The 26,017-nt window shown below is 44.7% G+C and overlaps 1 protein-coding gene across 2 annotated transcripts in view; it reads right to left on the minus strand.

The window, feature by feature from the left end:
- Zfat (zinc finger and AT-hook domain containing) overlaps nucleotides 1-26,017 on the minus strand; it is a 185,856-nt gene that overhangs the window by 64,703 nt on the left and 95,136 nt on the right. For both annotated transcript variants that reach the window (XM_017800788.2, XM_008843705.2), the window contains exon 10: nucleotides 15,038-15,126. In XM_017800788.2, the coding sequence (XP_017656277.1) occupies nucleotides 15,038-15,126 (89 nt within the window). The remainder of the gene's footprint in view (nucleotides 1-15,037; nucleotides 15,127-26,017) is intronic.

A 26,017-nucleotide genomic window follows, 5' to 3' on the forward strand; every position in this document is an offset into this window, starting at 1 on the left:
ACAATAAATAACAGTAAATCAATCCACGCTAATTGCTTTTGGTGCAAGAGCTTAGAAGACCCTTTAGCATTCCCTGGTTATTGATTTTTTTTGTAATCACTTCTGCTGTCAAAAATGCAATATTTCTGGAGGATATACTGCACACTCCAGATGGAAAGGATGGACAAGACTTTAACACAAAACAATGCGGTTTCCATTTTTCCAGGGATGTTTTATACCTCTACAGTACTATGGACCTGAAGCTGCCACGAAAAGGTCTGCAGTTGGAAGCCAGTTAACAAAGGCCCATGCAGCCCACATCTCCCCTCACTCAAAGAAAACAAGAGAAACAAGTGCAATCTCAGTGTCCTCACTGTTCTGCAAATTCAGAAAAGAAAAGCAAAACAAATACCAACACAGGGACCCCACATTCTCCTCCTCACCCGCTGCCGTGAGTTCCATGATTTCCACTCAACGTGGAAAGTGTCCTCGCTGCCAACTTTACACCTAGTCAGCATTCTGCTCAAGGATTGTGCTTGAGTTTTGATAGGTAAACATACACCTGCAGGCTTATATAATCAAGACAGCAAGTGGGAAAAAAGACAAAGGGGAAAAAATGTTCCTATGCCTTGCTAGAAAATTAGAAAGTATAGTCTAATGGATGGAGCAGTTTTGTCTATAAAGATACATGGATCAAAACCTGAGCACCACCTCTTTAAAACTGGATTACTCTTATACAAGTTCCTTAATTAGATCTGGGCCTCAGTCATCTCATCTATAAAATGGAGGTATTAATGCCTGCCTGGAGGGTTTTCAAGGTAAGGTAATGCATGTTAAGATACTTGCTGCCGTGACAAGCTCACAGCAGTTATAAAAGGGGCTGGCCCATCTCTCTCTCTCCTGTGCTGACACTAGACATTTAAGCATTCAACCCTTGGTGGAATTCCACATGGGAAGACTAAACCATTTCCTGGACAATAGAAGAAGGTGTGCTATAAAGAAAGCCACAATGCACAGCAGTGCTGGATGAACAGAAGGGCACTCACTGTTTATCTGAACTCTTTACCAATGTGTGTCTTCCAAAAAGACGGCTTGACATTATCTCCGTATGTCCATTCCCTTGCTCAAAAGGATCAGAAAGAAAAGGAGTAATTATTTACCCAACCTCCTCCTAGGCCGACCTCATTCCAAACACCATCTTTGTTCAACTTCGCATCCCTGTTCCCATGCGCTCTGCATGTTCCCTTGTGTTTGGCCTGTTCCCATGGCCGTCCTCTGCATTCACAGTTCATTTCCGCTTGACATGCAAAAATCACAAAGGCCTTTGGAACCCATTTCACTATCAGAACACAAGAAGAAATTCTCAAACAAGCTCTTAGACGCTGCTTTTGTTAAAAAGTGCTGGCTCCGTACTTGGAGCTGCAAGGGAAATAAAGCAGGATAAAGGTTTGCTGTCTGCCTGTGTCTCACCTTCATCTTCTTCACTCTGGACGAAGACAAAGAAATAAGTCATTATCCTTAAACCTTCTTCAGTCACCTTAGATTCCTGGAACAGCAGAACCTCACAGGACAGAGCACCTCCCAGACAAGGGGAATGTCCACAAGGGTGAGGCCACACCACGCAGCACAGTAATCCTCTCCTGAGAACCACTTTATCTCCTGAAGCAACATGGACATCTTTGGACCACCTTGCAGATCCAGAACTGAGACAATGACCAGCCATACCACGTCTTGGCCAGGATTGCTTAATTCTGCAAATCTCTAACCCCTATTGAAAACTAAGTCATGCCAATACCCCAAATAAGAACCTGGGGTCACCGAACCCCTTTATTTGTTCCTCTTCTCAATGTTCCTCTGACCCACTTTGACTTGTGGTTATTGACCAGCAGAGAACTTTCTTGTTGTTGGTTTCTGAATATATGGGTTTTACACAATAGGATAATATATTAACTCTGTTGAAATTAGACTTAAGAAATGATTCTCTTGGAGTGGTCCTTTGCTGACCTTCTGTGTTCCCACACTCCCTGGTACATAACTTTCCCACAATATTTCACAAAGTAATATTATTACTTTTGATGTACATTTGACTCTGCACAGACCTGTGAAACCTTGCAGACAGAGGCCTGAGCTCAGCTAAGAAGGCCATGTGTCTGGTTTAGAAGTGTCTGGTACTCAGACCATCCCATACACTTTACACCAGAAGAGCCAATAACTTAGTCTATAGTTGCATTTATGTTGTCTCTTAAAATGTGGATTGCTGAGTTTTGGTCTGATGGACTCCATGTGGAATACTCAGGAAAAACTCATCAATAACAATAAAATTGAAGATTAAGATCTCCCTTACTGTTCATCACATTTGTGACAACACTGTTTATGCAAATTTTCAACTGTAATAGGTAATAGATTCCTTGGGTTTTGTGGCACCAGTTTTTGAAGATGTAACTGCATTTAAATATGTATCAAATACAAATGTGACAGTGTGCTGTCAAGATGCTGGTACTGGCCAGACTCCCAATCTCACCTATGCCTAAGAGTTTTCTGGCCACAGAAAGCAGGAAGGTCTGCCCTCCAGTGGAAAGACCATCTTTGCTCAATGGCCACTAGGGTCACTCTGTGTCAGGACCACAGGATGCCAAAAATGTAGGTCAGAATTAAGCACCTTGAACAGTTTCCAAAAGGTGCACATTTCAAACTGCTGATTTCAGACTGAAGTTCTTTTTCTTTTGCAGACTTGAAGAACTCACACACCAAATTTCTGACTTGCTCCCCAGAGACAGCCTCTTGGTGTCCCTGAACATGTACAGAGGATAGAACCAATGTGTAACCTCTCTCCAGTGCTGAGCCCTGTGACATGGTTCAGTGTGATGAAAACAACTGTTGGGAACCAGTGATGGCAAGAAAGTGGTGGGAAGTGTGGATCCCCACTGTTGCCTGGGAGCACATATGGAAATCATGGGCAGCAGACCAGCAGGAAGGGGCCAGGGTGCTGAGGGAGGCATGACTGGGTATTCACAAGAAATCCAGGATGAAAGGCATACCTGCTAAAACAATCTCTGTGCCAAGTGGCATATTGATGTGGTTGGAATCATTAAGGAATGCCTCAAATGAGGAGGAGATCAGGTGACTATGACTCTTGAACAGTGCCTGCTCAAGGCACAAAGAATGTTAAATAAAGATGGCATGATGGGACAGAATCTGCATAGCCAACACAAGCTCGCAGCAAGAAGGAAGAAACCAGAGAAAGAAGGATGGCATCTTCTGGGAGCTGATGTTTGGGACTGACAGGCCAAGCCCAAAGGCCCTGTTAAAATCCTAAAGGGAATATTTGTTTCCACTCATCCTACAGGAGACCACATATGACCACCATTCCCACACTGTGACATCAGCTAAACTGAGAAAAAGTAAGCCTAGGTGAGCTAATGCCACAGACAGCACTGTCTGAGGACAAACCAGTGGCTGCTGCACCCTTGACACAATGGTCTATCTACCCTTTCTCTGCGGTGTGGAGAACCTCACCTAGAGCCAGGGGCAGGGGCTGAGGGCCACAGGCAAGGACAGGGGAAGGACACACCATGACACTCCTACAAAGAGTACAATGTGCCCCAGGTGCACAGCAGTGTCTCCAAAGCTGGACAGGCAGGAAAAGGGAGAGAGGTCTCCCAGAGAGCAGAAAACCAGAGTGGGGCTGAAGAGCCACGGGAACTCGGGAAGCCTAAGCAGCCAGCAGCTGCCTTGCAAGCTGACAGCCTCACAGTTAGAAACCCACAGCTGCTATAAAACGAGTCATTTTATCTGGCCTGGGCTTACATGGGACTTGCACATGCTGTCACCATTGCTGTGAGTTCATATGAGTAACTTCCCAGCTATCTGGAAAAGACTGTTTCCTTGTAGACATCAACTACAAGTGGCAGAGATTTAATATAGGTTGTCCTATTCAGGGATATATTCTCTGCAGTCTCTTATTTTCTGCACTTTGGCCAGTTGTGGCTTTCTGGGTTAATCATAATCTGTTGCATGAGGAAGCTTCGCTGGTGAGACTTGAAGATGCATTAATACTCTTTCTGTCCCCTGTTCCACTATGTTCTCTGAAACTTAGATATAAAGGTTACACTGTAGATGTGTCACTTGAAAAGACTGTTTCCTCATGGTCATCCACCCTCTCTGGCTCTTACAGTCTTTCCACTCAGTACATTAAATTGGATGGGGCAGGGGGACTAGTGAGTGCTGGTGCAGACAGAAGAGGGGATCTACAAACAATTAAAATATATTGTATGAAATTCTCAAAAATTCTATTAAAAACCCCATGATTCCAGGCTTACTGGTACTCAGAAGCTTAGCCTTACAGGAAGCAAAATCCTCCTGTGTTCTCGAACATCTGAGGTCAACGGAAGTAGCTCCAAACCTGCAGAGCCTGGAATCAGCTAAATTACACATCAGGTTTATTCACTTCTACGGTGGAGGTCCCAAAGACCACCTCCAGTTCACTAACAGGACGCAGTGAATAACAAAAGAACACAGCAACATCCATCAGCCAAGGTGAGACACATGGAGCACAGGCTGGGAGAGCGCGTCAAAGCTTCTGAGTCTCCAACGGAGTAAAAGGGACACATATGTGTGACAACCTGTGTGAACTGTGCCAATGAGAAACGCTCGCCAGAGAGTCAGGGTAGGGGGCCTAATGACATGGATACCCTCTGCCTAACGTACCTCAACGCCAGACTCTCAGAAGGGAGGTAGGTCTGCACTGTGAACAACATCTTTTGTACAGTAAAGACAAGGCAAGGTCCTTTTATCAGTCAGGGGCCCCTGAACCATGATACCCAAGTTCCCACCAACCAGCCAGGTAAACGGGACTTGCACAAGGCCTGCGTCATTGTCCCTTCTGCACAGTGGAGCACCATTTTCTCTCCTATTACCAACTGCTGTTTGCCCCATTGTTCACTATGTATTAGCGTATGACGTCTGCATTTAATTAAAGATTCTAAGACACACACAGAAGGAAGACCGGGAAACACAAATCTTGGGGCTGGGGAGAAGGGGGAGATGATGATGTATTAGATATGAAAATAAAGAGGGATGAGAGAGATCATCTGAAGAATGTGATTCAGCATCATTAAGACACAGGGCATCGCTGCTGTAAGGACAGAAGGGACAAATGAGCCGAATGAAGACCTTAAGATGTAACACCGGAACAAGATGCAACTGATGGAAGACTGTGACCACAGATTCGAGGATTTGGCCAGGCCCCGGTAAGGGACACACAAAGGAATCCATGGATATTAATCTGAGGAAAACAAAGTAAGACAGAAAAATCTTGTTAGCCTGAAGAAAAGGGCCCATTACATAAGGATCAGATCAACGCTGGACAAACAGTAATGGAAACCAGTCTCACAGTGATAATCTGCAGCCACTGAAATATGTTCTTCATGCTGTTGACTGTGCTTTGAGACAGACTCACTCTGTGCCTCTGGGTGGACTGGGGCTCAATATGTAGATCATGTTGGCCTTGAACTTATGAGATTCCCTTGCCTTTCCCTTAAAAACACTCTGAACAAATAAAGATATCGTGCTGGATAGCTTTACTGTCAACTTGACACACCTGGGTTGAGGGAGCCTCAACTGGGGAATTGCCTTCATTGGACAGGACTATGGCCATGTCCATGGAGCATCTTGATTGTTGAGTGATGTGGGAGGGCCCAGCCCACTGTGGGTGGTGCCACCCCTGGGAAGGTGGACCTGTGTTGCATAAGAACGCAGGCTGAGCAGGGGCCAGGGGGGCAAGCCAGTAAGCAGTGTTCCTCCACGGCCTGGGCTCCAGCTCCTGCCTCCAGGTTCCTGCCCTGAGTTCCTACCTTGGGCTCCCTGATGAACTGAGACCTGGGAGATGTAAACTGAATAAACCCTTTCCTCCCAAAGTTGGTATTGGTCAGAGTATTTTGTCACAGCAATGAAGAAACAAACTAAGATATCTATGTTTTAATTGGGGAAAGTAAAGACATGTCCAAACAAAAACAGAAAAATCAATTCTATCTAGCACATGGCATACGGTAAAGGTTAACGGAAATTCTCTAAGCTATAAAAACAATGTATCAGACAGAAGCCCAGACACACAGGGAAAAGTGAAGAGCATCAGAAAGGTTAAGCATGTGGTAAGCCTTACATTTACACTGTTTTATAGATTTTTCAAATTAAATCTTCAAAACTTGAAACTCTAAGAATTATATATGTTTGAAATATAGTTAAAAGTCAGGCGTCGTGGCACATGCTTTAATCTCAGCACTCAGGAGGCAGAAGCAGGTGGATCTCTGAGTCCAAAGCCAGCCTGCTCTATACAGTGAGTTCTAGGGCAGTTGGGGCTACAGGGAGACCCTGTCTCAAAGTAAAATAAAATATAGTTAAAATGCTGACTAAAGCAATATATATATATATATTGTGGAGTATTAAGTAAAAGCATCGTACCTGGTAACAGGAGCACAGGGGAGCTGACACACTGTATAATGTAGTGCTTAGGTGTGTTGTATCTAGTGGTGCTCGTCTGTGTGCCTGTGTTCAGTGGGGCTTGTGTGTATGTACCTGTGTCTAGTGGTGCTCATATATGTGTGCCTGTGTCTGGTGGTGCTCGTGTGTGTGTGTGCCTGTGTCTAGTGGTGCTCATGTGTCTGTGTGCCTGTGTCTTGTGGTGCTCATGTGTGTGTGTGTGCCTGTGTCTGGTGGTGCTCCTGTGTGTGTGCCTGTGTCTAGTGGTGCTCATGTGTGTGTGCCTGTGTCTAGTGGTGCTCGTGTGTGTGTGTGCCTGTGTCTAGTGGTGCCTCCTGTGTGTGTGCCTGTGTCTAGTGGTGCTCGTGTGTGTGTGTGCCTGTGTCTAGTGGTGCTCATGTGTGTGTTCCTGTGTCTAGTGGTGCTCATGTATGTGTGCCTGTGTTTAGTGGTGCTCGTGTGTGTGTGCCTCTGTCTAGTGGTGCTTGATTCAACTAATAAGCCAGAAAAGAATAAAAAAAGAAAAGAACTGATATGACAGAAATAAATCCCAACACCTATTCTTAAATTCGAGCATGTTGAAAATTACATTAAGCATAAATGACCAGGCACTCTAATTAAAAGGCAGTGATTATCAGACTGGTTACATATAGGCTCACACATGTGGATACAAACAAGATGCGGCTCCATGCTGTTGATAAAAACACGTTCCCATTGTCAACCTTGAAATAGAGCCTTCTTTACAAAGTTCCAAACCCAGTGGGTGGTCAGCCTCTATATCAGAACCATATGGGAAAGTGCCTGGATCAAGAACATCAACTGGGTTCCGGCTCACTGAGAACATGTCTGGGGTTAGAAATTCATCACACATAAATTTCCAAGACCCCATGGTTACAGTGCTGATTAGAAAGAAGTCAATCTGGTGTGGAGGATGGCAATAGGCTTGAAGAAAGCTCCTGGCTCTCATGGATAGAGCAAGCTGATGTCCTTCTCAGCCCTCCTTCCAACAACAGCCATTAGGGTTGATAGGCCATATGTGCCTTAGCTATGGAGAGCCATTCTTTCCTGTTTCCTCAAAGCAACACCTCTAAAAGTAGCCTCTGAAATAATTACTCCATTGCTCTAATTTTTCAAAGAAGGAAACAATGGCTCAAATAGGTGAGGGAACCCCCAATGCACATTAGTTAGCAACCAGCTGCACAATGGTGTGGCCCTGATCCACCTAACTCCACAGTCAACAAGCAAGCAACAATGATAAAACAGCATCTGTGTCTAAAAATGAGTAAGAAAGAAAACATCTGTGAAAATATTTAGAGTAAATGCTTTATAAACATAATTTAGTCCAAACAAAAAGAACATGAACAAGCTGGTTTATCCTTGCTGTAATTCTTTTGGGAAACTGAAATCATTTTCAAGAGATAGAGAAGGAAAAAGAGCCATCTTCTTTTGATCACCCACCAGGTACCATGTACTAGACCCACTGCTCATAAAAATTATATTTTTTTTAATATCTCCAATACCAGGAGACAGATATCATCAGCAGCATGTTACTAGTAATAAGATTTATATAAAGAAGTTAAATAGCACAACCTACAAGTGGCACAGCTAGGAATGAACCTCTATCTGGGCTCCAAATGCTGCCGTTTCCATGAGACCTCATTGCTCTGGGATTTTCAAATGATAAAGTCTCAAAGAAATTCCAAAAGGCAGTTTGCCACCACTCATGGAGGGTGTGATCATAGGAGTGAAGTGTGTTTCTAGGATACCATTTTTACTTACAATTTTCCTGTTTCTTATTTAAACTTAGATTGGTAAAGCATTCAATTTGTATGGTTCAAGTATCAGGAGTGAGCAAGGGATACATTTAGTGGGAAGCAAGAGGATGAGCGTTCCTATCCCCAGAACCCGTGTATAAACTGAGTAGGCCTGGCAGCCCATCTGTAATCCCAGTGCTGGGAGGTGGAGGCGAGGGAATCCCTGGAGGAAGCTATCAGACAGGCTGACTGAAATGCTCTGGGCTCAGAGAGAGACCCTCCCCTAATATTTAATGTGGAGAGTAATTGAGGAAGACACCTAACATCAACCTTTGATCTCTACATGCACACTCATACAAACCTGCACACATGTGCCCCCACACGGCAAGCATGTAAACATCTATGCACACCAAGCCTACAAAATGCAAAGCAAAATCAGATGCCAAGAAAAGTGTCAGCGCAGTCTGGTTCACCCACACATCCATCCTGACCTGTCCCCAATAGTAGTAAAGCATCTTTGTTTTATTTTGCATATATTATTATAGAACCCTGAAAGCAAACATAATTTTCCCTTGTTCATCTTTTTGCATTTTATCACATGGCTTTAATGTCTTTCTACTGACCCAAGCAGAGGTTCTGGACTCTTTTGAAGCTACAGGTCATTCTGTCATGTGGATGGCCAGCTGCTGACATAACTGCTGTCCTATCCATGGACATATCAGTCATTTGTAAAATAACCCTGCAGAGCTGTGTTATCTGCATCTGCAACTGCAAGTATCTCCACAGGAGAAGAATTCTTACAAGTAGCCATGCTGAGCCACTAGTCAAACACTTGCAGCCATGACAGATTCTGCCACCTTCCCTCCCATCCATGACATGAATGTGGCTGTTACCATATGGCCTGCAAAGGAAGGTGCACCCAAACTTCTGGACGTTTATCAATGTAAGTGAAAAAAGGCATGTAGCATGTAGCATGCAGCATGGCTTTGCTGAATGTTTTAATCAGTGAAGCTGAACATTTGATCACACACCCAAAGTTAGTCCCTTCTTTGTGAACCATTCCCTTTCCATGCACCTATAACTCTTCATAAAACTAAGATATACAAGATAGCATCACATGAAAATAAAAATAATTCTAGCGGTTTAGTATTTCTCTTGGATTTTAAAGTTATCTTAAAATATTATTTTGAGACTGATATGTAACAAGTGTACTAAGAGAAATCGTGCATAGTTCCCTTGAATGAATGAGCCAATCCATCATGCTAGCAAGCAATCCAGGGAAGGAAGAAGAATGGCTCAGATCAGCTAAAATGCTAGATCTGAGCAACCATGATTACATGGGGCTGTGATTCACACTCAGCCTGATGTTCCTCTGATGTTCATCGAGCCTGCTCTCCTCCTTCTCTGCCCTCCCCCTCTCCTCCTCTGCCCCCTCCTCTCTTCCTCTGTTCTCTTCCTCTCCTTTCTTCTATCCTACCCTGCCATGTTCGTGGCAGCACCCTCTCCTTCCCCCAAGCCTCTCATGACAGGAAAGACTACAACACAACTACATTTTCAGAATCAGTAATTAAATCCAGCTTCACAGGATGCAAGATGCAGTGAATCAAGATCTAACTCTAAAACTCAATAGTAATAACAGACATGACATCAGCAAAAAGCAGCACCCCCTTTAAATGAAAAGATAAGTATTTTAAAATAGTGACTTTTGGAGCTGCAGAGATGGGTCAGTAATTAAGAGCACTGGCTGCTCTTCCAGAAGAAACAGGTTTGGTTTTACAGCAACCACATGGTGGCTGACAACCATCAGTAACGCCAGTGGATCTAATGCCCTCTTCTGGCCATCACAGGTATTGCACACAGGAGTGCATTTAACATGCATGCAGGTAGAACACTCAAACACATAAAATAAAAATAAATAAGAAATCTTTGTTTAAAAAATAGTAACTTTTGATTCATGTGCAAGGAGTCAGACAATGAATCACCTGGTCATGTCACTAAGAACATCTCTGTAACAGCTGTGGAGCTGTGGGATCCTAAACAAGGACGAAATCCACAAGGTGATCCTCACCTACTGGTCACCAGCCTTACAAATGGTGAGAGGAGTTATAATCTGTAAGAAACACAGGTGTAGAGCAGCTACGAGAAAGGCACAGGCCACTGCTGCTTACACACTTCAGCTCAACAGCAGCCGGCTGCATCCAGACATCCTCCCTGATACCCACTCTAAGGTCAGGAGCGCTGACTCTGCCCTTAAGAAGGTTTCTGAATGACAGCTGCAAGAAAGACCGCGGCTCTGCCATCTTTAAATTCCCAGTGGTATGCTGTATTTCATGACCCATTAGAGTTTAGGATGACATGGAAATGCTTCCTGCATGAAGATGCCCATTGTGGGGTTATCTATAAGAGCCCAGACTGGGAGCAACCACAGCCTCAACTGTGAGGGGCAAGCTTAGATGAAGCATGGAACTTAAGCACCATGACAAGACGTTGCCAAGTCTATTTTCAGGAAACAGGAAAATGACTATGGAAAAGGCAACATTTCTCACCGAATAAAGGGTCAGTCTCCAGCCCAGCCTTTCACTGGAAGATTCCTCTAGCTAGGAAGTGGAGCATTGTTAGCAAGCCAGGACACGTTATCCAACAGAGCTTTATCAGTGGTAAAGCCGATGTAATGATTTTCATCAAATTTTTTTCATTTACTACAGAACTACAAGCACAGCTTTAAAAGATAAGACACCAAAGCATCCCATGAAGAAGGGTTTATGAGCATTTTCAAAATCTTATTTGGTGAATACTAAGTAAATACATAAATAGAAAATGTGTCATTTGAAAAAGCAATCTAGGAATTTGCCTTATTTCAGGGTTTCCTGTCACAAGTCATATGTTGTAAAGTATAAATCTACCTCAAGAACAGCAAATTGGTTTCATCTTGCAAAACAACTGCAAGAAATCAGTAGCGCCTTCCTGAGGATCTGGGGTCAACATAAAATTAGTGGAAAAGAAACCTGAGTGTCAGGGCTAGAGAGATGGATCAGTTATTAAGAGCACTGGCTGCTCTTGCAGAGGACCTGGGTTTGGTTCCCAACACCCACATGGTGTCTAGTAACTGTAATGGTAGCTCCAAGGGACCTGACACCCTACGCAGACATTTCATAACATGGGTGCACTTATACACATGCAGACAAAACACTCATACATATAAAAAATAAACAAAAAAGAAACCTAAATATTTAGCAGTGTTCACTACTGGTGTGAAATACAAAGTATATACTATGTATTTTTTGACCTTCATAAAAATGCTCTTCCACAGGTAGATATGAAAGGAAAAAAATTTCAAGGAAATGATTGGCAGAATAATGTCCCTCCAAAGAGGCCCATGCCCTAATCTGTGAAAGCCGCAAATACACTACTTTCCATGGCCATCAGGATTGAGAGTTAAGAATTAGGCTAGGGATGTAGCTCAGTGGTACAGGGCTCACCTGGTATGTATAAGGACTGGGTTCATCCCCAGTACTGAAGAAAAACAAGAATAAGAACAGTAAAAAATAAACTAAGACTTAGGCTATTCATCACCTGATCATTCAATGAGAACATTACCTGGGTTATATGAGAATCATCACAAGGGTCCCTGTTTTTCCATTTTTTTATTATTTGAGACAGAGTCTCCTGTGTCCTCTGGCCTTGAACTTACTATATAATCAAGGATGGCCATGAATTCTGATCTCCTGCCATCACCTCCTAGGCATTGGGACGACAAGCATGCACCACTGTTCCTGACTTAGGTGGAAGTGGACTTTGTGCATAGAGGCAAACACTTTGCAGAGCCACATCCCCAACACTCACAAAGGTCTTTTCTATTTATTTTGGGGGCATGTGCACACGTGTGTGTGTCTGTGTGTGTCTGTGTGTCTATGTGTGTGTCTGTGTGTGTGTCTATGTGTGTCTGTCTGTGTGTGTGTGTGTGTGTGTGGTGTGTCTGTGTGTGTGTCTGTCTGTGTATGTGTGTGTGTCTGTGTATGTGTGTGTCTGTCTGTGTGTGTCTGTGTGTGTGTTTCTGTGTGTGTGTCTGTGTGTCTGTGTGTGTCTGTGTGTGTGTATGTATGTGTGTCTATGTATGTGTATGTGTATATGTGTGTCTCTGTGTGTGTCTGTATGTGTGTCTGTGTGTCTGTGTCTGTGTGCACACGTGTCTGTGTGTGTTTGTGTGTGTGTGTGTGTGGTGTGTGTGTGTGGTGTGTACCTGTTGTGTGTTGCCCATGCGCATGAAGGTGTGAGTGAATGTCAGGTCGTTATCTTCAATCACTTTCCATTTTATTCTTTGAGAAAAGGTCCTGAAACTGGAGCTCACTGGTTCAGCTAGACTGGGTAAGCATCAAGCTCCAGGTGTCTGCCTGTCATGCCTGCCCAGTGCTGGGATTACGGGCATGCACCACCATACTGAGCTTTTTATGCAGGGGCTGGGAACAAACTCATGACTTCACCAACAAAAACTCACTTCTACAAGGGTCTTTAAAAGTGGAAGAGGAGAGTCACAGCAGATGATGAGATGGGACTTACTGTGCTGCTAGCTTTGACATGGAGGAAGGGGCCACAGGTGTGGGACTGCAGGGAGCATCTAGGAGTGGGAAAAGGCAAGGGCAAGAGACTGAGTCCCAGCCTTGCCAGCATTCTCATTTGGTCTCAGGAGGGCATGTCTGCATCCTGAGTTAAACATAAGATAGTTAAATAAATGTTTGTTGTTTCAACCCAGTAACTTGGTGGCAATCTATTTTTGTAGCAAGACAAAACCGATAGAGGATGAGAGGGGAGAAGACGGGGAAAGAGCAATTGCTACTGTCGGGATGCAGGTGGCCAGCTTGGAGCAATTTCATGCTGCTCTGTCAGTCTCAATTAACTGGGAAATACCACCTAGTCTAACTGGCATGGGAGAGCTACAGGAAGAGACACAAGGTTGGCTGTAGTGTTCCTCACTCAGCTGTGAGTCTCATTCCTGGCTGTAGTACTATTTGAAAAAGAAAGAGCCCAGATCCACTGGGGGCCCCAGGGAGACCAGCCACGGCTCAGGAACCAGCTCAGTGCAGCAACTCCAGACCCAGTACAGGATGCCAAGGACATGATGGCAAGAAACAGGTGATAAACGCTCTGTGAGTGATGCTTAATAGATTGACTCCCACACTGATCTCCATGCACCTCAACCACAGTCCAAAAATTAGGAAGAAAACAGGAGGATTTAATTCAAGACAGAAGACTTGCTTCAGCTAAGCCTAGCTGGGAAGAGAAAATTTCCCAACTGAAAACCAAGGATGAATGCAAAGCTCACCAAGGCTGGAGCAGGGAGAAGAACCACCCCCCACTGGGTCTAATTTCTCACCTATGAAGAGAGAGAGAGCTGCTTTGGCTCTCAGCTCTCTAGCATGGTAACTGACTACTCTGGAAAGCTAATCCTGATGAACAGGTTTGTGCACTGGGAAATGTGAAATGAAGCCCTTCATTTCAATTGGGTACAGAAGAGGCATAAAATTGAAGACCTCGCTGGTTCAACAGGTGGCACTCCTCCCAGGTAATACATGGGTCCTACCCAAGCAACTCGTGTTCACTGCAGACCCAAGCAGCAGCAACCTAAGCAACAATCTGCAGCGATCCTGGCTGTCCCAATTCCTCCCTTCTGTCCCCAAAGTCACCATGAAGGTCAAGTGCAAAGAATACAGGACTGGGAGCAAGAGGATGAGGGTCAAGGTCTGGCTCTTCACTTCCTGGATGTCGATAATACATGTCCTTAACTTCCTGAAGGACCCCCTTAACTCCTTTAATTACAGGAGGAAAAATTCCATGAACTCATCTCTTGCAAGATGTTCTGAGCACGGGATAAGTTTGCTGCTGGGAAGGTCCTTGATACCTCACAAGTGATGGACACAAGCCAGTCAACAAGATAACTGAAATCTGAGAGTATGTGGCAGACAAGACTAGAGGCCATCAGCTAAATTCTGAGTTTCAGGTTCTTCATCCGACAGACAAGGGCAACAGTATGTACTGTGGAGAGACCTGGGGTGATGGATGCGTACTGCCCAACACAGAATCCGCACTTGGGATGTTCAATCAACATGAGCGGTAAGTGTGGTGACCAACATTCCTTCCATACTCTCTTAACTCTCTAGAATCTGTAGTAGGCAGTTTCAAAACATATTTTTGAGCAACACGGTCAAAAATCTTAATGACGCCATTTCTCTGTGCACATACAAGCAGAAATAACAATGTCAAGGGTCAAGTTGCCCAACTGATACGCAGAGTTCTGACTGAACAGACTATTGTATTGGGTCATCTTTCTTCTGCTATGTAATGGTATGAGAATGGACAGGAAGATTATCACCACCTACATCTCAAAGAAACACCACTCACCAGTATTAGGAGAATATGGAAGGAGTCCATCACCAAGGCCCTGGACCTGCTGGGCATTCTGGTGGGCACTCTGCACACTACCTCCTGCTCTTAAAGAGCCTGCCATGTGGGCTTTAATCACACAATTCACTTGAAGTAATCCAAGATCTGAAGGCATAAACACAGGTCCCTAAATCTGCACTTTTTCCTCTAAATCACTCCAGTTCTCAGTGGTACGCATGTGCCTTATCTTCTGTCTGTATCCTCTTGAACACTGTTGACTTGGTTTCAAAAGCACGGAAATACTGCACTTCTAGGGTAAAACAAGCGCAAAGTAAACTGAGACACCCTTGGACTCCACAAGGAACAGCTCAGAGGCTGGAAAGGGAAGGCAATCCCACTAGTGTGTGTGTTCAGCCAAAGCGTCCACTGTCCTCTCCCACACCCCTTACCTTGAAGGAGGCATGTTGCTCCATGTGCCGCAGCAGCTGTGGCTTCTGGGCTGCTGTGTAGTCACACACTGTACATTTGAACTGCTTCCCTGGAAAGAAGCGGAGGACAAGGTGAACGTCGCCAGGCCAGCACCTCCTGAGTGTGGAGGTGTCTACACACATAGGTGTCCTTGCCAGGTGGGAGCGCAGACTCTCAGATGGGATCCAGAGGGCAGTGTGCAGATGCAAAGCCGCATGATCAGCTGTCAACAAGGGGACAGAGCTCTCCATGGAACAGTGGCCAGCTTCCCCCAGGGAGATCCCCAGAGAGGCTCCTAAAGCAAGAAGAAAGGGAGGCCCAGCCACCTAGAGCGAAGGGCAAGGGGGAAAGAGAGGTGCACATGGTGAGAGAGGGCTCAGAGGAATGGACCGCAGCATGGTCAGGACCATGGAACAGCCAGGTCTTCCCTCTGGAACCGTAAGTGTGAAGTCTGCAGGAAGTCAAGAGGTGGCATGGAGAAGTTGGAGGCCAGAACATCGAGGGGCTCGGGCATCTCAATAAGGATGAAATCCTGACCATCAGAATGACCTGCAGAAAGATATTCCATATGGAGAAAGCTCTGTTGCTGACCTCTTAATGCTGGTAGGAGGCCAACAGCATTTTTTCAGAGATGCCAGAAGCAACATCAGAAATATAACGCACTGCTCTCCCAAAGGCCAGTGTTTTAGCAACATATAGATGCTCCACAATTATGTGGACAGGTGTACATGTTTAACAAAGTCATGGATACATGGGGCATATTACATTGCTCTTGATGAGGGATAATCAAACCTCCATTTGTAATATACAAACATGTCCAACCAAACAGACGTATGACCTACTTCTGCAGTAGTAAATGGTCCTAATGGTACAAGGATCTGGGAGATACAACCACGGCCCCTGCAGCATGGGTCTCCAGAAATGCTAGCTCCTCTGGAAGGCCCCATGCTGCCCCTCAGACCAGCTGGGCAAGATCTGTGTGCAGCTGCAGCCCCTATACTCCCTGCTCTGTGCTCCTGAAGCCAATGCAATCTGGCAGAAGGCACATCTGGCAGGAAGACCTGCTCTTACCCTGGATTTCCTTTCAGATGGTTCCACTACCAAAGACTGCTGACTACCTATGACCCAGAAATCTTTTTTGAAACACATCACTGCCACCTGTGTGCCTCTCTGGCTGGTCATGGTGTACCATGGAGGCAGTCCATGCATGCTTTATGAACTGATGCCCCATGCTGTTCCACTCGTTCTCTTTGTGCATTCTGCAGCATCCTTGCACATGATGATCTCCTACAGCTGAGGCAAACACTTGATGCCAAAATCTACATCTACTCAGATCTCTTCCCTATATCTAATTCTTCAGTATTCAGCCATCAGCTGAACTGGCTTCTTAGCTACCCAAATGTCCTACATTGGATTCATTATCTTCCTCACCAAATGAGCTCCACTTGTAGCCCTCCCAGTGTTCTACATCTAATCACCCAAGTTTGATACCCTGGAGCTTTCTTCAACATTTCTGTGAGCCAATGTGTTGTGGTTTGAATGTAACATGTTACCCATAAGCACATGAGTGAACATTTCATCCTCAGCTGGTGGTGTTGGTTTGGAAACTTTGGAGAGCAGGGCTTAGCTAGACCAAGTGGATTACTGGGCACATACCTTGAGGTTTATAGTTCAGCCCTACTTCCTTTCCAATTTTTCTTTCCAGATCAACCTAGATGTGAACATGCTTCCTCTACCACAGCTATAGACCACACCAATCCCTCCACACACCATTATACTTCAGTCTGTTTCCCACAATGCACTGTCGCTCCTGTTCACATGCTCTGCTGCTGTCAGCTGCCACGTCCTATTCATCTCAGCAGACCAACACTTGGGTATGTACACACACGAACATATTTCATGCATCTTATTAAGTCAGAATGGGCTAGAAACAGCCAGGAAAACTTCCATATCTTACATGACCAACACTCTTGGCAAGAGCAGCACAAAGAAAATGGTGTAAGCATATTACTGCCAAAGGCATACCCAATACTCCAAGTGAATGAACAAAACTTTAGATTTTACTGACTTTTTATTTATTTGTGTGTGTGTGTGTGTGTGTATATATATGTGTGTGTGTGTCTATGCCATGTAGGTGTGAGTACTTGAGGAGGCCAGAAGAGGGTGCCCTGCAGCTAGAGCTGGAGCTGGAGTTAAGGCAGTCATGAGCTGCACAACATGGGGGTTGGGGAGACTGATGTTAGATCTGGAAGAACAGCAAGTGCTCTAAGCTGCTGAGTCATCTCTCCAGCCTTAACTATACTAAATCTTCAAGTCCAAAGCGTGATGACTTTTCACTTGTAAAGCATGTGAGTTATAACTAGAGGGTAATTATAATGAAGTGGGGCCTCATTAAACTAAAAAGTTTCTGTTCAGCAAAGAAAAACAAGCAATCAAATGAAGAAAAGCCCATAGAGTGGGAGAAAAATATTTGCCAGCCACAAAAGAAGAAATATCAATGGCTAAACACCTTAAAAAGTATTCAACATCCTTAATAATTAAGGAAATGCAAATTAAAACCACTTTAAAATATCATCCTACCCCAGTCAGACTGGCTAAGATCAAGAGAACAAATGACACCAAATGCTGGTGAGGATGTGGGGAAAGGGTAGCACTCATCCACTGCTGGTGGGATTGCAAACTGGTATAACCACTGTGGAAAGCAGTGTGGAGAACTCTTAAAAAAAAAAAAAACCTAAAATTAAATCTACCATATGACCCACTCAGTTATACCACTCCTTGGCATATAACCAAAGGACTCATTCTACTGCAGAGATATTTGTGCAGCAGTGTTTGTTGCTCTTTTTATAATAGCGAAGAGATGAAAACAACCTAAATGATGAATGGATAATGAAAATGTGGGACATTTACACAATGAAGCTCTACTTAGTGGTAAAGAAAATCAAAATTATTAAATTTTCAGGTAAATGGATGGAACTAAAAACTGTTATACTAAGTGAAGAAACAGAGACTCAGACAAGAAAATGGAAAGGAACCATGGGGGTAAAAAGGAAGGAGCTCAAAGAGGGGGATAATAGGAGACAGGTAGTATCAAGGGAGAAATGGGGTATTTTAACTGGGGAAGGAGGAGGGAGGGTTATACAGGGGAAGAAAGAGGAGAGAAATGATGCTTAGGTGGTATGAAAAACCAGAGGTGAATTATTAGTCAAACGCCTACTGAAAAACACACATTATATATATAGTCACAAGCGTATGCACGAAGACCACAGTGCCACACAGGAGAAACCACCCTTTGATCTGCTGGTCATGGTAGTGTAAGAGACTCCAAAATAGCCACAGCCTTTGATTGCCTCCCAGAACTTGAAGGGCTACAGAGATGGTTCAGAGGTTAAGAGCATGTACTGCTCTTGCAGATGACCTGGGTTCAGTAACCAGCACCCATGTCAGTCAGCTCATAACTACTATAACTCCAGCTCCAGGAGATTTGACACTCTCTTCTGGACTCCATGGGTACCTGCACTCACATGTACACATACCTACACAGACACATAATTAAAACTAAAATAATTCTTTAAAAAAAAAAAAGCCTTGAAATGAAGAAAGAGAACTGCCTCAGATGTGGCCTTCTGTGACTACACCACATTCAAGGAAGGAGGTGGCTCCAAAGATCTCACTACACAGGTAACCCTGCCTGGCAATAAATACAGCCTTATGCAACAGCCTGAGAGAGCCTTTGACATACTCTTTTGCTGCCTAATTAAAATAATGGAATGCAGATTTATGACTAATCATAAAGAAGCAATTTTGAAACTATTAGGCCATTTCCACCACAAGACTCCTGCAAAGTCTAAGGAAAGGGGCCTGGACAACCTAGTGTTTACTCAGGTTAGATTGGCGTTATAGGGCTGAAAGGTAAACAGCAGACAGCTGCATACTGAAAATCATACAGCATCCTGGGAAAAGAAAAAAGGATTTAAAGCAAAGATTGAGGGTAATTTTTAAAAGTCATTCATGTTCCCTGCCGGCTCTACCTACTGTACTACCAGACATCAGGAGCTGCCCAGGTTGGGTATGGTCCCACCAGGCACTCAAACTAGGGATGCAGGAAGCATCATCCATTTATAGATGATGAACTAGGACCACAAATCTAAGTAACTTTTCACGTCATGAATTGGAGTGAGAAAGACCATCCTCAGAACCCTGGTCTATCCACCCTGAAGCACAGATGAATTCTTTCAGCTAATTAGAGCTAAAAGAACTTATACCAGGAACAGCAGGTCTGTACCCCTCACACATAGAGATGACCCATTTCACGGAATGGCTGTCCATCGGAAAGGGCTACCAAGAGGGAAGTGGCAGGAGAAATGTCTTCTCTGTCCAGCTCACCCTGTCACTTTGGGCTCCTTCTTCCCTGCTAATCAGAGGCCCCAGAGGGAAACAAGAGATACTAACCTTTGTCTAGTTCAAGGGTGACTCAGGCACTGGACTGTAAGCACCCCAAGTTAAGCCCCTAAAAGATGAGGCTAGATTGTAGGCAGTTCCCCCAGAGACAGAGCCTTCCTACAGTGGCCAACATACTACTAGGCAGTGACTCTATTGTCCTCCTGCTGTTCACCCCCGACACTAAGGCAATCCAAAAATTAAGTTCTAATTAAGTCAACCTACAACAAAGAGTGAAAAGAGAGCAGGGGAAAAATGTTACAAATCATAGTAAAGAATAAGCACTTAGCTGGGTGTGGTGGCACACGCCTTTAATCCCAGTACTCAGCAGGCAGAGGCAGGAGGATCTCTGTGCTTGAGGCTAGCCTGGTCTACATAAGGAGTTCTAGGCCAGCTGAGGCTACAGAGAGACCCTGTCTCAAAAAAAAGGATAAGCAGGTATAGAATCAAAAATATTATCAAAGACACCTAGCCCTGCCTCTCAAAGGCTCCTGATCGTCTCTCACCCTGAGCAAAGGCCAATGCCTACAACAGCTACAGGCCCTAATCGTGGCTCCATCTCTGCACTAGGTACCCACCACCCTCCAGGGCTTGGGGCTTCTATTCCCAGTTCTCAGGCACCTTCCAGGTCGCTCACACTCTGCTGGCTCAGCTCTCTCAAGCCTTCATTAAAATGTTACTTCTGAATCTTTCCACAGCCATGCTCTGTAAAAAGGCAGCCCTACCCTCTTGACTGATTCAGTTGATACCTGGGAACTCATATTTTTATACTGAGATGGAATCATTTCACACTGATATTTTCACTTTCATATGCCAACTTCCTCAGTATTTGAGACGGTTCAAGGTTTCCATTGTAATATCGCATATCTTTATTGACTTTTATCGTTTGTCATGTGACTCACTCACAGGAATTTCAGCTTCGTGACAGCAGAAGTTTTTGCTTTCTGCTGGCTGAATTGTCCAATACAAGACTTAATTTTCTTAATGGTCAAAGCAGTTGACAAATTCATCTCTGCTGATCTGTAAGCACCCTCACAGACTGTGGGCACTCCGGGACCAGAACTATGTCCTTTTCATTCTATATCCTAGGTGCTGAGATGAGGGAGGCTACTGGAGAGGAGGCCAAGGAGAGGATATGGGGGCACCCACTGGGTCAACTCAGGCACCCTCCTTCCCTCCCTACAATCAAGCTATGGATGCCACTAGAGCTGGGACATGGCCTGCTCAACATACACACTTCTAGCCACACGTAACTGAACCACCAGAAAACAAGTGACCTGAGCTAAGCCAGAGATTTGAGCTGTACAGACAGAAAGCAAACGTTGAGCAACCACTGGTGACTCGGATTTCACTCTGTGGCTGCGGGGAGGGAAACAAACTAGACTGCAGGAGGAACTGAGACAGAGAGGAACAGAAGAACATGAAGGAAGTAGAGACAGGCAAGGTAGAAAGTTCAAGTGACAACCTGGGTGGCTGTGCTCAGCAAGCATCATGGAACAGTCACTGTGTGCCAGGACTACACCTGACCACAGGAGACAAGAGGGAACAAGATGACAGAGCTGGTGCCCTCATGGAACTCATCACCTAAATGGGGGCCAGCAAACATGCCCCAACACGTGGCCAAGAACCATGAGTGCTCCACAATAGGGAGGATGAAGAGAGGGTATGGCTCTGAGGCTGCCCTGTGAGGGAGGCCCTGGTGAGCCAGTGATGTCAAGTTGAAATGGAAGGATGGAGACAGTGATGAGGGTTAGAGACAGCTGGGGGAAGAAATATCCACGAACCCCATTCTCTGTAGTCCCCAGAGAACCTTCACAGGAGACTGTCATCTGTTCCAGTTCCTTAAAATTCCTGTCAACTGGCCAAGAGCTCCAACAAGGGCAGTGCCTGAATCAGACATGGAATGAACAAATGCAAACCAAGACTCCAGAAAGAGCATAGCCAAAAAGAAGACATGACTACATGCCCTCTCAATTCAGTCCATCAGAAGAAATCCTTACAACAGCAAACACACAGCATAGTGAACTGGTATTACACAAGCCTTATGAAGAGTGGGTCATATCGTTGTTCAACTTATGAGTTGTCAGGTAAATACTAATTACAGCACAGAAAACTTGATAACTATTACTAAGCATTTTTAGTAACACAAAGTGTTACTAAAAATGAAAGAGTTAAGACATATTTCCAAATCTCTGGTAAAAAAAAAATAAGTAAATCACTGGTTAATGTACAGTTACAAAATGAAATAGCCACTCTGTTCCTAAAAAGTGTCTTAAGAAGTACTCAAATGAAGGAAAAGAATAAATGTAAAAGAAAGGCCCTGCAACAAAAGTTATAATAGTGAAAAAAGATAAAAGTAACAGACTGTCCGAAGATAAGTGTATGACAATGCAAGTCATGGGTCACCACCTTAATGCAATGGACAACTGTCAAACTTGTTACTGATGGGCTGCACAACTGCCAAGCATTGACATGCTAGGGGGAAGAACAACATAACTACACAATCCTATCTATGTAATCTTGTATGAAGATAGATAAAGGTCTGTAAAGGTCATTCATGTGGCACCAAACTATGGATGGAAGGGGTTGGTTATATGAAGGGGTTGGTTATATGAAGGGGTTGGTTATGAAGGGGTTGGTTATATGAAGGGATTGGTTATATGAAGGGCTTGGCTATGAAGGGGTTGGTTATGAAGGGGTTGGTTATATGAAGGGGTTGGTTACATGAAGGGGTTGTTTATGAAGATGTTGGTTATATGAAGGGGTTGGTTATGAAGGTGTTGGTTATATGAAAGGATTGGTTATGAAGGGGTTAGTTTCTTGTGACTGTGCTTTAGAGCCATCTAAGTCTTAACAGTAAAGCATCTTGATCATCAGGACCCATCCTTGGAAGGCTATGATGGTTCCTCCATCACACGAGGTCCAGAGAAACAGAACTGTCACCAAGGACCACAAAATGGTGCCAGTGGTTCCTGAAGCTGAAGGTTCAGAGGAGTTCATGTTTGTCTGAGCCCCATCCAGCCCAGAGTGGCTCTGTCCTGATATGAGGACTTTATCTGGCCAGAGGTCTAGGAACCCTTAATTCTCAAGAAAGACATAGAGGTCTAATCAATCTTGTTTTTTTGTCCTCCGAAGTAAGATCTAACTTTTGTAAACAGTCAAAATTCTACTGAATCAAATCTTGCTTATAAGGAAGATGAAGAGAGCTGAGCCACCCTGTTTGGAGGACAGTGTGTGCAGAGCACCCAGGCTCTGCAGAGCCTCTGCCTCCTTGAAAGAAAGCTAATTGCAGCAGCAAAGCCTTCCCAGTTACAAACTATGGAATTTATGATCTCATTACTTGTGAAATTTTTCTTAAGTGACTTCGGGGCCCTAGTGTCAAAAAGAAAAACCATGACAGCCTAGAAAAATCTCACAAGTGAAATGCTAAAAAGATCAGGCCTAAAAGAATGTTGTTTAAATCAGTATATAAAAGTCTACAGACAGGCAAACCTTGAGACGGTGCCAGAAGTCAGAGCAGCAGCTCCTGAAGGCAGGGGACTCTGGAGGCTGGCAATATCTGTTTCTTGTCCTTGACTGTGGTGACCTCACGTTTAACACTCCACTAAGCTGTACACTTGGGAACTGCACACCGTGTGTGACACCTTAACTTTTAAAAGCTGAAAAAGAAAAGTAACAGACGAATACAACAGGCCATCTCCTCCCAATGGTGCTTGGCTCTGGCATTAAATTGCTTCCACAAAGGAAAGATGTATCAAAGATCCAGCTGGTGGGCATGGCCACTGTGGAGCACGAAGGCTGCTTCACAGGTGGAAAGGAAAAGGTGCTCTGGGCACGCTGAGCCCTGTAGTTTGCAGGCAGCACCCTTTGGGATGCTGGGCTGTCTGGAAGCTTCCACTGCAGACACAGTATTTCACCACCTGCTCCAATTTTCCTCAGAAATGTGTGATCCCTCCATAGACTGGGGTGGGAAGAGGGAAATCTCTACTGTTCCTCAAAAAATCAGGTGTCATATTTTCAGAATCTGTTTCCAAGTATTCTTTGTGTCTCTGTCTGTTGATCTAATAGGATCTCCTGGCTCATCCTTTGAAATAGTGAGCTGATGACCACTGCTGGCCTCTAACCCAAGAAAGATAGCCTGGGCCTGACAAACACTGTCTAAATTCAAATGTCACTAGAGAGTCAGAGAAATGGAGTCGAGAGTCCAGTGACCCTCAGCTCTGTCCAGTGCTCAAGCCCTAACTGGGGACAACTGCTTGACCTACTGGATAATAGCAGGACAGTGAAGGATTTAGACTAGGAAAGAAGGAATGGGAACACTCACTGCCCTGCCTCAGCTTCGATAGAGAGGTCCAGCAAACCTCAAGGAGTAGAGGTATCCCTGCCTATGGACTGTCTGTGGTGGAAGGGAATACCCTAGGCAGCAGTGGGGAGAGCATCTAGCTCTGGCTCTAGCAGGAAGTCATACTCACGTGGGTGTTGACATATAGAAGCCCACAGGGATGGCCACAGGGATGGCCAGTCTGGGCCACCATGTCCTGCTTCTTACCCAGTTACCATGCAAAGGACTTGTTGTTTTGGCTTTCCACTATACCTGTTCCTACTTGATCAGTTTCCCCACAGCTGATTCAGCTGCTCGGCTACATTGCATAGAGTTTTGTATAAAACTAACCAAGTGGCAAAAGAAGCTTAAGCCATCACCTTCTGGCATTTGGTCTCCACCTGAATGAAATGGACAGCAATGGAAGAATTCCTTTGAATTTAAGGCAACTTCTTTGAAATGTCTACTAAATTAAGCATCACTGCCAAATCAAACTTTACACATACCTTGGACTTGAAGGATGCTAAGGGGCTTGGAGAAGGAATTTCTATCAATTTAAACTGCTGTTAGTGAAAAATCCACAAGAATAAAGCAGAAATGTCTCATGACTGTTTGTTCAGTCTTACTGAAAAGGCGACTTTTGCATAAGTAAATTTTTAGTAGTTTTTGGAAAGGCTATCTTATACTTTTTTTCCAGAAAAGTGCTGTTTACTTTTTTCCCACAGTAAACTTTGGATAGTCTCTGTGGCACTGTGCCCGTCTAAGGATAGAACCCCTCAGAGACGATCTTCCCTTGATGATGTACATTCAGTGCCACAAATACCCATTCATGCCAGATGCAGGCAGGAGCTGTGTGGTTTTGAGAACCTGACATGTTGAGAAGTCACAAGGGCCCACACACTTGGTTGAGCCCATGACCCACAGTGGCAGGTAGATAAAGCCCCACAGCCACCACAAAGATAGACAGGTCAGATTCACTTGAACCTACATGTTATTTTACATAGAGGGAAAGGGGGAGCTTGCAGATACAGCCAAGTAAAGTGCCCTGAGCTGGAACCGATCCTGGATCATGCAGAGGGTCCAATGTATCATGAGAGGGAGGCATGAGGGTCAGAGTCGGAGCAGGAGGAAGCAGGACAGACTGAAGGATGCTGTGCTGCTGGCTCTCATCAGATGAACAGAGCCAAGAAGCCACAAAGGAAGAAGTAGCAGCTCCCTGCCCTCAAGTCTGCAGAAGGAGCACAGCCATGCTTACGCCAGGATCACAGACTGCAGACCTCCAGAGGTGTGACATCATAAACCTATGGTGCTCTAAGCCACTAAATCTGTGGTGATTTTCTAGAGCAGCTATAAGAAGCAAAACCTCTGTCATAATTGTCATAATGGGGCTGAAGAGGCTGTTCCAGGTATGAAGTAGGAAGAGTTCCCACTGGGCCTGCTCTCCTGAGCCCAGTGCCAGCTGACTTTTTGTGCAGAGTTTATTTCTATTCACCAAGAATCAAGGGGCAAAAAGACACAGACACAGACACAGACAGATAGAGAGAGAGAGAGAGAGAGAGAGAGAGAGAGAGAGAGAGAGACTATGACACTATCCTGGTGAATCAGTGAATTTAACTGGGGTTACTTACAAAAGCATGGGTGAGAGGGTTACTTACAGGAGTTACACCACCAAAGTCTCCCACTCCCCCAGCAATGTCTAACCATTTACATATCCTTAGAGAGAAGGGGGTTCATGCACACTGTAAAACTTGTGTGCTTCTGCCCCTTCTGGCAGAGAATGTCAGCAGGCCCAATCTTGTAAGGGCTTCCTGCAGGTCGTCATCGCTGCTCCAATTTCAAACCAGCAATGGCTGTGCCACGTCCAAAGGACAGGGCTCTACACACCACCTTTCACCTGCTCTGCCTTCCTGCTTCTGGCAGCCGCACAGGGCTCTGCACCCACGATGAAGACAGCGTACTGCGAAAGCGTCACAGCATTTCGCTGCAAGCACTTTGCAGAGCCACCGCTTCACGGCTTCAGCATCGGCAGGAATTTGTGCAGCGGCAAATCAGAGCAAAAATAGCTACAGCAATAAAAATACAGTGTAGAGGTCTCTGTACTTTAAAACTGAATTTCAAGAAACTGTAGACTTGGACTGATGATGATTCTCTGTAATTAGCACATCCGTTTTTATAAAAGGAGGAATGGATCAGCAGGGCA

Source organism: Nannospalax galili, unplaced genomic scaffold, assembly GCF_000622305.1.
Source record: "Nannospalax galili isolate Female #2095 unplaced genomic scaffold, S.galili_v1.0 scaffold662, whole genome shotgun sequence".
NCBI lineage: Eukaryota > Metazoa > Chordata > Mammalia > Rodentia > Spalacidae > Nannospalax > Nannospalax galili.